The sequence below is a fragment of the Penicillium atrosanguineum genome (assembly GCF_028827265.1).
Source record: "Penicillium atrosanguineum strain IBT 20685 chromosome Unknown utg000001l_segment0_segment0, whole genome shotgun sequence".
Lineage (NCBI taxonomy): Eukaryota > Fungi > Ascomycota > Eurotiomycetes > Eurotiales > Aspergillaceae > Penicillium > Penicillium atrosanguineum.
Window position 1 is genome coordinate 3,810,336 of NW_026623133.1, and position 11,435 is coordinate 3,821,770.

Genomic DNA, 11,435 nt, shown 5'->3' on the forward strand with positions numbered 1-11,435 from the left:
AAAGCGTACGATAGCTTCTCATAGCGCAGACGACTAATTCTCTAGATATAGAGGTCATTGAATCGTCTTCAAGGTAGATAAAGTAGATGTAAATCGACTAATCAGGGTGTATGATCTTGTGTACTAAATTTCTGCCGGTCCAGACCCTGACTATATAAGCAGTGGCGGACTATGGAGCTATTCACTGCGGTAGGCATAGCATGGCATGGTGTGATATCGAACATAAGACTTTTACACGTTTGAAGAGGTGATCACTGATGGTATTCACTTTTGGAGAATGGGTCTCCGGCGGCAAATGGGTAAAGAATAAAGGATAATGATAAGGGATGCTGATATACGAATAGTGGAAGCCAAAAAACAATGACAAGATACAAACCAGCACCGAGGTAGTCTCGAGGAACGCCAACCGAGAAGAGTCATAAACAACAAAATGCAAGACGGAGGCTACTTGCTAAACATACAGGGAGGGAATGGTCTAGGCGGATGCCCACTCGAGAACCTCCAGCGCACAGACAACGAGGAAGAGGGTGGATGGGAGGATCCTGGAAATTGTTAGCTTAGTTCCAAGCGGAGGAAAGTATGAAGGAAGTAGACGTACCAAACCACGTAACTCTGGAAGAGAAGTTTGGACATAGCTCCGACGTAGACATTGTTGATCTGACAGATCTGCGCCAATTGCAGTGCCGAAGGCGCACCGGTGAGTAGAAAGCAGACGATGATAAAGATGGGGTCATCGAGGATGCTAATGGGCACAAACTTGGCCAGCAAAGCAAGGAGCGGTGCCATGATGAGACTCGGAAGAAGCATACGCGCAACCAAAGATGCAATAATCAGCTTCCGCTCATCACTTGGGTGTTCCATATCCGCCAATGCCTCTTCGGAGAGGGTATTGCGGGCTAAGTTCGCACCCAGCACGACTAGGATCAATGGGACGGCGACTTGGGCGTTCTGTTCGACGGCGCGAGTGACGGAGTTGCGCACGAAGGTGCCCTCGTCAAAGAAGAGGCTCTGGAGAGATGGAACGGAAGCCACAATGATGGCGATTAGCATGGCCCAAAGAGGCGGGTTCATGAAATCCCATGCACCACGCATAAACCGACTGATTCCACGTGTGGTCGCAGAGAGCGTCTTTTGAGCTTTCGGCGGGAGACGTCCGTACAGAGCATCCGATTTCTTCTCCCAGGACCCATATATGCGATCGCGTCTCCGGCGGATAGATGCTTTCCAGCGTTGCATATAAGTTTGGTCCGCGGCGTGCGCTTCCCGTGCAGTAGCCTCCACATCGGGGAATGAGAGTATATCACCCCGAGAGCTCTGGCGGGGAAGGAAGGGTCCGCTAGGCGGAGGTCCAATAACTGACGGTTCATCCGAGTCATGATTTTCCACAACAGTTCCATCACGAGAACCAACGGAGGACGTCTTCGTGTAGGAGTATTCCAACGTGGAGACCGGGGTCTGATCTCCGGACTGGAACTCGCCATGTGCGTGGGCATTGGGAGGGCGGCTCATATCCTCCGAGTCACGGGTGCGCAGTAGTGGCTCATCCGGGTCCGTCTGCTCGGGATTATCGGTGTAACGCGCCTGACCCTGCTCAATACGGGACTGGCTCCTTGAGTCGTCGCTCTCGGTATCCTCGAGATATCGTTCTTTGGGTGCCAACAAGACATGGTACCCCCAGCTCCAGCGAACCAATTGTCCCAGCTGCTGAAAGATCAGTAGGTACAGGATGCCGCGGGCGGCTACTTCGTCGTCGTTATCATTCGGGACGCGATCCCAGTGAAGACCCTTGAGGGTCTGCGACAGGGACATGACGAGGGAGATCGGGAGGGAATTGGAGTTTCCAAAGACCTATTTCATGAACATCAGCATGATTCGTGCGTGGGATCAGACACTGACGTACCGCCATCGCCGCCACGAAGTTGGACTGGCGCTTCTTGAAGCGACAACATCGCGAAATGGTGAATGCGCACAAGTACGAGACGGCCGTCTGAACCACAAAGATGACTGGGATAATCGCCAGATCGGACAGGGTCTCTGCTGTTAGTTGGGAGCCTAATTTGATGAAGACTGTTTCTTATCAGCGCGATGTACGATAAGAATCAGTAGGAAGCGCGTTCATACTCAGACAGGGGGTGAACAAAGTCACGTTGAGGTTGGCGACAAACTTCTGGGCTTCGGCATCGAACATGCCCTGTTGGGCAGCAAAGTAACCGGGCAAGCTCACGCACACCACCTCCAACACGGCCTCGAAGACGAGCAGCACGAGATGCCCGAAGGACGGGTGGTTGGCATGCGCGTTAGCGCCTGCCGTGATTAGGCTACCAACAGGATCTTGGAAGGCATTATTTTGCATGGACCGGGGCAGAGTAAAAATGGCCATGAAGATGGAGAGGGGTGATGGCCTCAAAGGAGGAAGAGTTGAAGAGGAAAGATAAAGATCGCATTCCCTTGGCCCATGCAAGAATCTTGGCTTCCAAGGTTTCTGCCCTGATTTCCACTCTGGATTGATACGTCGCCTACAGGGTGGCGGAACTGCAAGGATACCGATAGCTGGAGGTACGACTCGTCTAACATCTAAACATCAAACATGAAATACCAGAGAATTATGGTGCCTTGCTGGGAAACATTGGTCAGTTCATGTACTGCGTATAATACTTTGATGACGCAAGATTCGCCGTCTATCAATGACGAATCAAGAAGCTCGACGCGTGCACACTCCGGCGCCAAGTGGTCCGTGCCTCTCTATGTCAACCTTCAAATGTTGCCTTTCTTGTCTGCTTTCTTTGTTTGGAATGACATGAACAAGTCAATTCAGGCTGAAGCAAAATGGTATATTACAAACAATGTCTACAGAAAAGAAGGATGCATGCTGTGTTGCCGGGCTGTGTAACCTCGCAACCTTCCAAGGTCCACTCCCCATTGGACACAGCTCCGACACATCTCCAACACATCTCCAGCACATCTATACTCCGCCTACAAACCCGAGCTTTTCTCCCATTTTAACGCGCTGGCCCTTTTCAACACTCCACGTCCACCCATCCGGTCTCTCATCCTCCGGCCAACCAGCATCGAAGGACTTGCGAGACCCGAGGGGCGCTTCAAACACAAGCACAATCGTACTGCCCAGCTGGAATCCACCCATCTCCTCGCCACGCTGCAAGGGATGTCCTCCCAGTGTACGGCTCGCGTGGCGGTAGGTAGCCTCAGCAAACCCGGGGTCCTGCTCTCCCCGCTTAGCAGCCAAGGCCGCCGCCAAATCCGCCGCCGTATCGGTCAGCAGGCTGTTTGTGCGAAGCTCCGAATCGAAGTTGATTTTGATCGAGCCCACGTTGGTGGCGCCAACCGGTGTGTAACTGAAGAAGCCCCAGCGCCAGCGGCCAAGAAGTGCCACACGCTCGTTGAGGGTAAACAGACCGGGAAGATGGCGCTGCAGGTAAGGAGAGACAGAGTACAGTTCACCCGCAAAATGACGGCGACTCTCAACAACCCACGGGGCCGGCGAGTGGAACCGGTGGTAATCACCCGGGGCCAGGTAAATCACACAGTAGAACAGGGCATGGTTGGTAGCTGTCTTGGCCGCGTACCACGGTGTACCCTCTCCAAGCGCCAGCTCCTCTTGAACCTGCGCTTCGGAAGTAGCCTTGGAAGCGGTGGAAGCATCCATCGAAGATCGCCTCTTGGCAGAGGTGTTGCTGTCACCTGACAACAGCGTGGGAAGGGTGTAGGAAATGCCGTTCACACGAGCAAACTCTTCATCCGATTTCATATTCTCATCGTCTTGAACGGTGTCGTCCGTTTTCGAATCGATAAGTCGGTTGCTGTGGTCGGCGTGCATGGGGGTGGCAGAGCCCAGAAGAGCATCCAAACTGTACGTCGAGCCCTTAACCTGTTCCACCTCACCCCGCTCGATCATGCCAAACTGTAGGACACGGCCATCGGAAGGCGAGATGAGAGCGTGTACGTCGGGGTCTAGCGGCCGAACGCCGGGTTTTAACTTGCGATAGAAGAAGGCTGCCAGATTAGGGTAGGTGTGTAGGTCAGGTTCCGCAACCTCGCTCAGGTTGACGCCGAAAAACCAAGAGTAGAGTTTAAATCCGGGCACGCGGAAGTAGTATGGAAGTTCGATCTCGTTGAAGCGACCCCATAGGCGCGACATGGCCTTCAGGGGCAGGGTGGACATGAACTGAACCTGCCAGGAGCCCGTGGGTACGATGCGTGGACGACGTGGCGGTCGCGCACCATTTTCCCACCCTTCTCCAGATTCCTCTTGAGCGATACGGTCACGCTCAGCACGTTGCGACTTGTAGAAATGGAGCACGCCTAGCAGGCCAATGCCGAGTCCGACAGGGATCGGGTACCATTCCACCTTAGTGTTCCGCAGAGCGAAGCGGAGCCGTGACCCAAAGCCCCCTTTAGTGTTATTTTCGTTGCTGTTGTCTTTGTTGTACTGTCTCCATGATTTCGAAAAATGGCGCACGCTGGTATTGTGACGGGCAGTGGCCCGGAATGAGAAGACCTCCATCGACGCAACGCCCCTCGTCACCAGAGCGGCGGGATGACAGTGAAGTAGAGCAGATTGGTTGAGAAGGCGCTTGGCCATAGTGCTGTTTAATCCATAAATGCTTCGAGACCCAGTCGTCTTCGAAGCTTTTGCGGAGAACGATTTTCTCGCGCTAAATCGGGCAATGCGTTTAGGCCGATTGACCGCCTGGCAGAATCACACGTGGAGTGATGCCATACTCACTAATGAACTCGTCTCTTTTTAGTATTCTCTTACTACCGTGGTCTGCTGGACTTCAGATCTACCGATGCTTATAATTTTATTTTGAATCTTGCTCTTGGAGATTGACCTTGCGGAAGTTGTCCGTCTAGCAACTTGCACCTTATCAACCGCGGTCTTCGCTTCGTGCCACATCTCCCGAAGACATCAATCACTTCACCACCGTCGCCTAGTGCATTCAAGGGCTACAACTACTATTTTATACCACTGTCCACTCCGGATGCACCCCGAATTTACCTAGCAGCCCTCTAGCTTTTACTTAGCTCCCATTTAGCCTTCATTTCCGAGCGAAGATACAGTCCTCTCTACCCGCCATGCCCGCTACCCCAGACGACGCTTGTAAGGGCCCTAGGGCTGTTACTCTTAACATCCTCTGTCCTTTTCGTCCCCCGCCGAGCCGCTTTACCTTCCACAATGTTCCTCTTGGTACAACGGTTGCCCAACTACACACCCGGCTTGCACAAATCATTCTAGGTCATGTACCTGCCACGTCACGCTTGATCTTCTTAGGAAGACCTCTTACGGTGGATAGTGCCACCTTGGAAGAGGTCTTGGGTCCTGTTAATGTAAAAGTCGACCTGCAAGTCCCACTTGTTTACAAGCTGACCCGAAATCTAGCAATCCGAGTATACGCTCCACTTTACATCACAAGCCTTTGTACCAACCACAGCACCTGAGAAAGCATCGTTGGCTCCGAATCCTTTACCGTTTGGTCATCAGGCTCCAACCTCATCAAATATTCCCAATGCTGCTGCCCTGTCTGCACAGCCGGACCTTGCGCAGGAACTTCGCCGTCTTCATGGATTACACGACCCACGCGCTATTCTCGATAGGCATCAGGCAATTCTCCGAGGACTAGGCTTTGGCAGCGCGCCAGGCACCACGCAGAGCGCTGTTTCCACTGGCAGTAATGACCATCCCATCTACCAAAGTGTCGGTCCCAATGGTCAGAACGCCATTATAATTCCAGCATCCCCGCGGACAACCCATCAAACCATACGATTCCGTTACCAGACATCGTCTACAACTGGACCAAATGTCAATGCTGCAGCCGGCGCCAATCCAAACCCAGCTGATCGGGCAATGGCCGAAAACCTCGTCCGCCAGGCACTGGTTAACAATCAACAACTTCGACAAAATGGAAATGCTGCAAACCCAGCCGCAATCGGACGTTTCATGAGCCGCGTCTGGCTCTTCATACGCCTCTACTTCTTCTGCTACGTGATCAGTGCACCAGGGACCTGGACGCGTATCTTCTTCGTCATTGCGGCCCTACTCATCTCCGCCTTATCCGACACGAACGTTCCCCAGGTGCTGCATAGCATCATCGTGCAGCCATTGCAACGCCATCTTGAAAGACTTGCGCATATGGGTGGACCGGGCCAGCCTGCGAATAATCCTCCTCAGAACCACATCTTAGGGGAGATTACGGATTATTTCCGCCGTGCCGAGAGGTCTATTGTGCTTCTTCTTGCTAGTCTTGTGCCTGGTATTGGCGAGCGTCAGGTTGAAGCACGCAATGCGGCTGAGGCGGAAGCTCGGAATGCGGCTGAAGTGGAAGCTCGGAATGCTGCTGAGGCTGAGGCACGCGAGCAGGAGCAGCCGCAACAACAGCCGCAGGAAGATCCAGAGGCACAGGTGCGTGTCGAAGATACGCAGGACAGCCAGAATGTTCAACGGCCGCAGCAGCCTCCGGCACCTGTGCCCGTGCCTGCTGACTGGTGAGATTGAGATAGTTTTAGCAATTACAAAATTCGATATTCTTCATAAAACTCAGCAAATAGCAGGGTCACCGGACACAAGCTTAGAAAGGGAAAATAAAATAAAAACAAAAAGAAAAGGAAATTCAAGTCCGTGAGTTGGAGAAAGGATCTTCCATAGGAGGTCTTAAGACTTGGCTCTCTTTCAACCTGATATTCTTGGTGTGGGGAATAATGGTATCCATTTGATCACTACCAAGTCAATCAGAGAATGCGACGCAAGTCTCCACAATGCCCTATCTAGTAAGATTGTTGTGGTATGTACTATTTTCTTGATATTACTAAATATTGTCAATCGCTTTCCTAATGCTGACCACGGATGTTGTGCAGGGAGGTATCACAATGTCTGAGGGATTCCATACCGAATGCAGAAAGAGATAGCTGCGCTTGCTCCCTCATTTGTGTATGTTCACATTGTGGCTCCCCGCGAGTGCAAGCATTTGGCCTGGAGTGGTAGGTTCATGATTGCTGGTCTTTTAGCATTTAATAACATGCGCATCTCTCGTCAAGAGTATGAAGAGGATGCAAGCACTGTACATAGACCATTCCCGTAGTCAATGATGCCTTTTTTTGCTTCCCAAATACCATAAAACCAAGGCCTTATGATTCTATGACATGTATCTCCCTAATTCAAACGGTTTTTTTGAGTCTGCGATCAACCTTAATTCGCACCACCGCAGCCAAAATGGTAGCAGCGGTAGCCATGGATCCGGCATAGAAGATTGCCGGTCGATAGGCGCCAACGCCGCCTGCTTGCCCGCCAGATGCATTTAGAATATAACCAGCGATCGGGGCCCCCTGTCATGACATTAGAATCAAGGATAGAGTAAGCTCCTGCGAAGAAAGTGACTCACCAAGAGATAACCACCCAACCACCCACTCACGATCATGCCAACGGCAACCGATACCCTAGCGGAGCCAAACACATTTCCGACAACAGTCGGCATAGTAGAAAAGAATCCACCATTTGCCGCGCCATTAATAACGACAAATGCAACCAGGGGTCCAATAGAAGTCGAGACTGGCCACAGGACGAAGATACTCAACGCACTAAGCAGCAACGACAAGAAAAGGGTATTCAACGAGCCCAGCTTATCGCACGCAAATCCGCATGACAGACGCCCAATGGCAGAGCAGAAATTAAAAGCAGCAACCAGACCGGCTCCAGCGCTAGAAGGTAGACCCAGCGAATTCGTGTACAAAGGTAGAAAGAAGGCCGGCACAAAAAGCGGGAAGGTCCCGATGGCACCAACTGCGAAGAGCACGGCGAAGCGCACATCCTTAAAGAGGCTCCATTCGACCATTTTGGTTTGCTTGATCGGGGCTCGTTCTTTGATCAAGTAGGCTGCTGGAAGACCGGTTCCTATAATCAGGAACCCGAGAATGCGGAAGGTCCAGGCGATGCCAACACTTTCGAGAAGAGCATTGAGAATGAAACTGATCACTGTTCCACCGAGGCCACCACCGGCATAGACAATGCCATTGGCGATGCCGCGCTTAGCTTTGAAGTACTGCGCCGGAGTAACAGAAACAACCTAGGTATATGTGAGCAAGATCAATGACCTCGTCAAAAAGGAAAGCGGGACACACCATAAAGCACAAACTAGTTCCAAGCCCACCAACAAACCCCCAAGTCATAAATAACCCGGCAATACTATCTACCGCAAATCCACTGAGAATGCTCCCCAGTCCAAGCAAGAATATTCCCAAAAGCGCAGTCACCCGCGCACCAATCTTGCGAATAACAGTCGCGTTCGGCACAGCCAAGAGCGAAATACAAGCTGGACAAAGTGAGCCCACAAAGGCCAGCGTCGAGGACGAATAGCCCTTCTTCTGGACAAGCTCAGCTTGCATCACACCCCAAGTATAAGATGCGCCAACAAACCACCACGTCACGACCGCACAAGCGAAAATAAGAACCCAACCATAGCCCCCATCAGGAACCTGCGAGTCTGCAATTAATGATTCGCGCATAACGTCATCTTCAACTGGTTCTGGACCGGACGACAAGTTCCGTTGGCGCTCATTGCTGTGGTTTAGATTGGGTAGTTCAAGTGCCGTTGTGGGCAATGTCTGTGTTGCTGTCGCCATGACCCCTGCTTATGGTGTGATAGGTTGCGATCTAAGACCTGTGTCGAGAATTCTTGAAATAAGCTTAAGACCTTTGGCTTTTTTGCCATCGGATTACCAATTTAGGGTTTCATCAAAATGTCAAAGGGCGTGCACGTGATCGCGGCTATTCACGGTTTGCACGTTTCTGGATGGAGATGTGGGGGTTTATTGCGATGCTGTCTATTTCAATCATGCGATATCGGATGAGCTTTGCTGACTCGTTATTTGGAGGATGCACAAGGTTTAGAGGTTGATGGGGAGATCAGAATGCTAGATCTGGTCATTGGAATGCTTCAAATGTTGTATCTATACTCCAAAATATGCAAGTACTAGAGGTGACAGTGATGTCTATCTTATCTACTTACAACTTAGTCCCGGACCTATCGACCTGTACAGAAGGAGGCTCAGACGCCGGCGCCATAGGTCCCGTATCAAACCCTTCCTCGCCACTGAAATGCCTATCATGAAGTTAGCCATACGTACCAACAGACAGGAATAAGAGTCAATATTACCATCCTCGCTCGGCCCCTCCGCTCAAAAAGCTACAGTCCCCGTTCGACACACAGTCCCATCCACCTCCAACACCACGACCACACTCCCACTCAGGAACAGACTCGGCGCGGGTAAGTATCGTGCCTTTCGCAAGGATGGACTGAGCGCTACCCTGTGATGGAGACTTCACAGTTCCCCGTCGCTGGAAAGTACTCAGCCCAGCGGTGAAGACATGAAAATCTTCAATAGAACTATCCTCTGGCATGAGGCCGGTTAATGCTCGGCCCATGGCGATAAGAGGCGCCGCGTGGGCGCAAATGAGGATTGATTTGCTCGTGCGTTGCTCGGGCTTAATATCGGCTTCGGCTGCGGTTATTTCAGCGTCCACATCCGCGATTATGCCTTCAAGGGCCGTGGCGACGCGGTTGTGTAGCTCTGCGATTGTCTCGCCTCGCGAGGAGGGCACAAGTAGAGGTGTGTATTTTGTTTCAGGGGAATCTGGGATCAATGTTGGGAAGTGGCCGCGCATGGTTGATGGGGTTGGATGGGAGGGATGTTCGAAGAAGGTTGTTGGGCCGAACCATTCTCTATTGCGCGGTTAGTGTTGTATAGATGATGTTTCAGGTTTGCGATATGCGGTTCACATACCCGAGTCCATTCTCCAATCGCACATCTAGATCCGCGGCTGCATCGATCGAGCCATGGCCATTGCTGGACTTCTCTTGGTGTTTGCGCTTGAGTTCCTCGACGGAAGGCTGGACGGTTTGCAGGCACCGGTAGAAGGGACTTGAGTATATACGAAAGGGCTTAGGGTGAAAACCCAGACCCGCTATATGTTCCGCAAGCTCGTGAGACTGGCGCACGCCATGGGATGTCAAGGCCGGGTCTGCTGGGTTGCCTGTAGGAGTTGGAAACTGCGACTTGTAGGTGCCGGTGCGGAGGTCAATCGTCCAATTGAGACGGTGCTGGTGATGACGTTAGTCTACTGCCACAAACCAGCGTTATGACTTTTGCGCATAGAGAGGCTTACCCCGTGGCGAGTGAGGTATATCGTATCCAACGGCATGGTGAGCTTTGTGATTCAAGAGTTCAAATGTTGCGGGGAACGAACGACATATAGGGCAGAACGGGGGCCCGACGGGCGGTGGCAAGCGGTGCCTCGGCCCAACTAAAGTCTACCATCACAGATGCAACTACCAGGCCCGAAGTAGACCATAGCAGGACGGGCGAAAAGAAGATCATTTACCTCCAGGGGCCGTTTACTCGGAGAATACTCGTACGACTACAACAGTATTATAGGCTGACCAGAATCGCCGTGCATTGGAGAACCATGTACTCTGCAAGCTATCTCGTCGGGGTATCCGCTATTTAGATTACATTCCCAGGGCCCAGCCCAGAACATGCGAGACCAGTCAAAACAACAACTTTTTTCAATTCGTTTCTAAAAACGACATCCTCTAGTAGAAGAAGCCGAGGAGCTTGCCAGCAACGTGCTTGCGGCGAGCCTCCTCGTGGTCCATGATACCAGCGGAGGTAGTCAGAACGACGTAGCCGAACTGACGGGAGGGAAGGAGCTGGGTAGCCCACTTCTCGACGTCACGGAGCTGGACGGGGTAGCGGGGGTTGATGACACCACACTTGTTGAGGCGGCCGTTAAGCTGGATGACGATCTTGCCGGAGCGGTGGTCGTCAACCTCCTCGAACTCGCCGATGTAGCCTGAAAGAGATGGATGTCAGCATGTTGCGAAGATTTAAAAGTCGCCGATTACTGAATAGCAAATGAAAGCGCTTTCGGAAACGTGTAAGATCTCCGCGGTTAATCTATCGGACACTTAAAAGGCAAACGTCGTGGGTGATTGAAACAATCCGCCTAGTTATCAGCCCGAAGAACGGGGGGAACAAAAGGTGAAGATATGAAAAAAAAAAAAAAAGATTCAAGCAGAAAAACGCGACAATCGAAATCGACGAAACGTACCGTGCTTCTGCATGACAGACAGGAACTTGACGATGACCTTGGAGGCAGGGCGGATCATAACCTGACGCTTGCCAGCCTTCTCGGCGTTGTTCATGGCGTTGAGCGCATCGTTGAGGACGGAAGTCTTGACCATTTTGGCGGTTGTGGAATCGAGATTCTCAAATCAGGGACGTAGATATGAGGTATCTGTTTACAGTGCCGGGAGTCAGCCACAACTAGTCGTTGAGCGTAAAGAGTGCCCCTTCCTTTGAAAAAGGAGTTCTTCAGCCCGTTGCCGGATGGGAGATGCGTATCATCCATGCGTCTGCTAGTCTTG

The 11,435-nt window shown here is 51.8% G+C and overlaps 6 protein-coding genes across 6 annotated transcripts; 1 reads left to right on the forward strand and 5 right to left on the reverse strand.

Annotated features, from left to right (window-relative positions):
• Window positions 1–475: 475 nt before the first annotated feature.
• Window positions 476–2,380, reverse strand: N7443_001485 (Auxin Efflux Carrier superfamily; the record flags this gene model as incomplete). Its single annotated transcript, XM_056881541.1, has 4 exons — window positions 476–542; window positions 599–1,848; window positions 1,901–2,067; window positions 2,122–2,380. The coding sequence occupies 4 exons, from the start codon at window positions 2,378–2,380 to the stop codon at window positions 476–478; spliced, it is 1,743 nt and encodes a 580-aa protein (XP_056746779.1).
• A 582-nt stretch (window positions 2,381–2,962) lies between these two features.
• On the reverse strand, window positions 2,963–4,600 carry N7443_001486 (phosphatidylserine decarboxylase 1; the record flags this gene model as incomplete). Its single annotated transcript, XM_056881542.1, has 1 exon — window positions 2,963–4,600. The coding sequence occupies one exon, from the start codon at window positions 4,598–4,600 to the stop codon at window positions 2,963–2,965; it is 1,638 nt and encodes a 545-aa protein (XP_056746780.1).
• Window positions 4,601–5,094: 494 nt separating this feature from the next.
• N7443_001487 (uncharacterized protein) lies at window positions 5,095–6,505 on the forward strand (the record flags this gene model as incomplete). The annotated part of the gene is made up of 2 exons (XM_056881543.1): window positions 5,095–5,406; window positions 5,501–6,505. The coding sequence occupies 2 exons, from the start codon at window positions 5,095–5,097 to the stop codon at window positions 6,503–6,505; spliced, it is 1,317 nt and encodes a 438-aa protein (XP_056746781.1).
• A 665-nt stretch (window positions 6,506–7,170) lies between these two features.
• Window positions 7,171–8,631, reverse strand: N7443_001488 (PEBP-like protein; the record flags this gene model as incomplete). The annotated part of the gene is made up of 3 exons (XM_056881544.1): window positions 7,171–7,338; window positions 7,395–8,075; window positions 8,131–8,631. 3 exons carry the CDS (start codon window positions 8,629–8,631, stop codon window positions 7,171–7,173), a joined length of 1,350 nt encoding a protein of 449 aa, XP_056746782.1.
• A 388-nt stretch (window positions 8,632–9,019) lies between these two features.
• N7443_001489 (uncharacterized protein) lies at window positions 9,020–10,210 on the reverse strand (the record flags this gene model as incomplete). Its single annotated transcript, XM_056881545.1, has 4 exons — window positions 9,020–9,110; window positions 9,165–9,731; window positions 9,793–10,109; window positions 10,175–10,210. Coding segments are annotated over 4 exons (1,011 nt in total), but the record flags the coding sequence as incomplete, so codon positions are not given.
• A 391-nt stretch (window positions 10,211–10,601) lies between these two features.
• On the reverse strand, window positions 10,602–11,252 carry N7443_001490 (40S ribosomal protein uS8; the record flags this gene model as incomplete). Its single annotated transcript, XM_056881546.1, has 2 exons — window positions 10,602–10,861; window positions 11,120–11,252. 2 exons carry the CDS (start codon window positions 11,250–11,252, stop codon window positions 10,602–10,604), a joined length of 393 nt encoding a protein of 130 aa, XP_056746784.1.
• Between the last annotated feature and the right edge of the window lie 183 nt (window positions 11,253–11,435).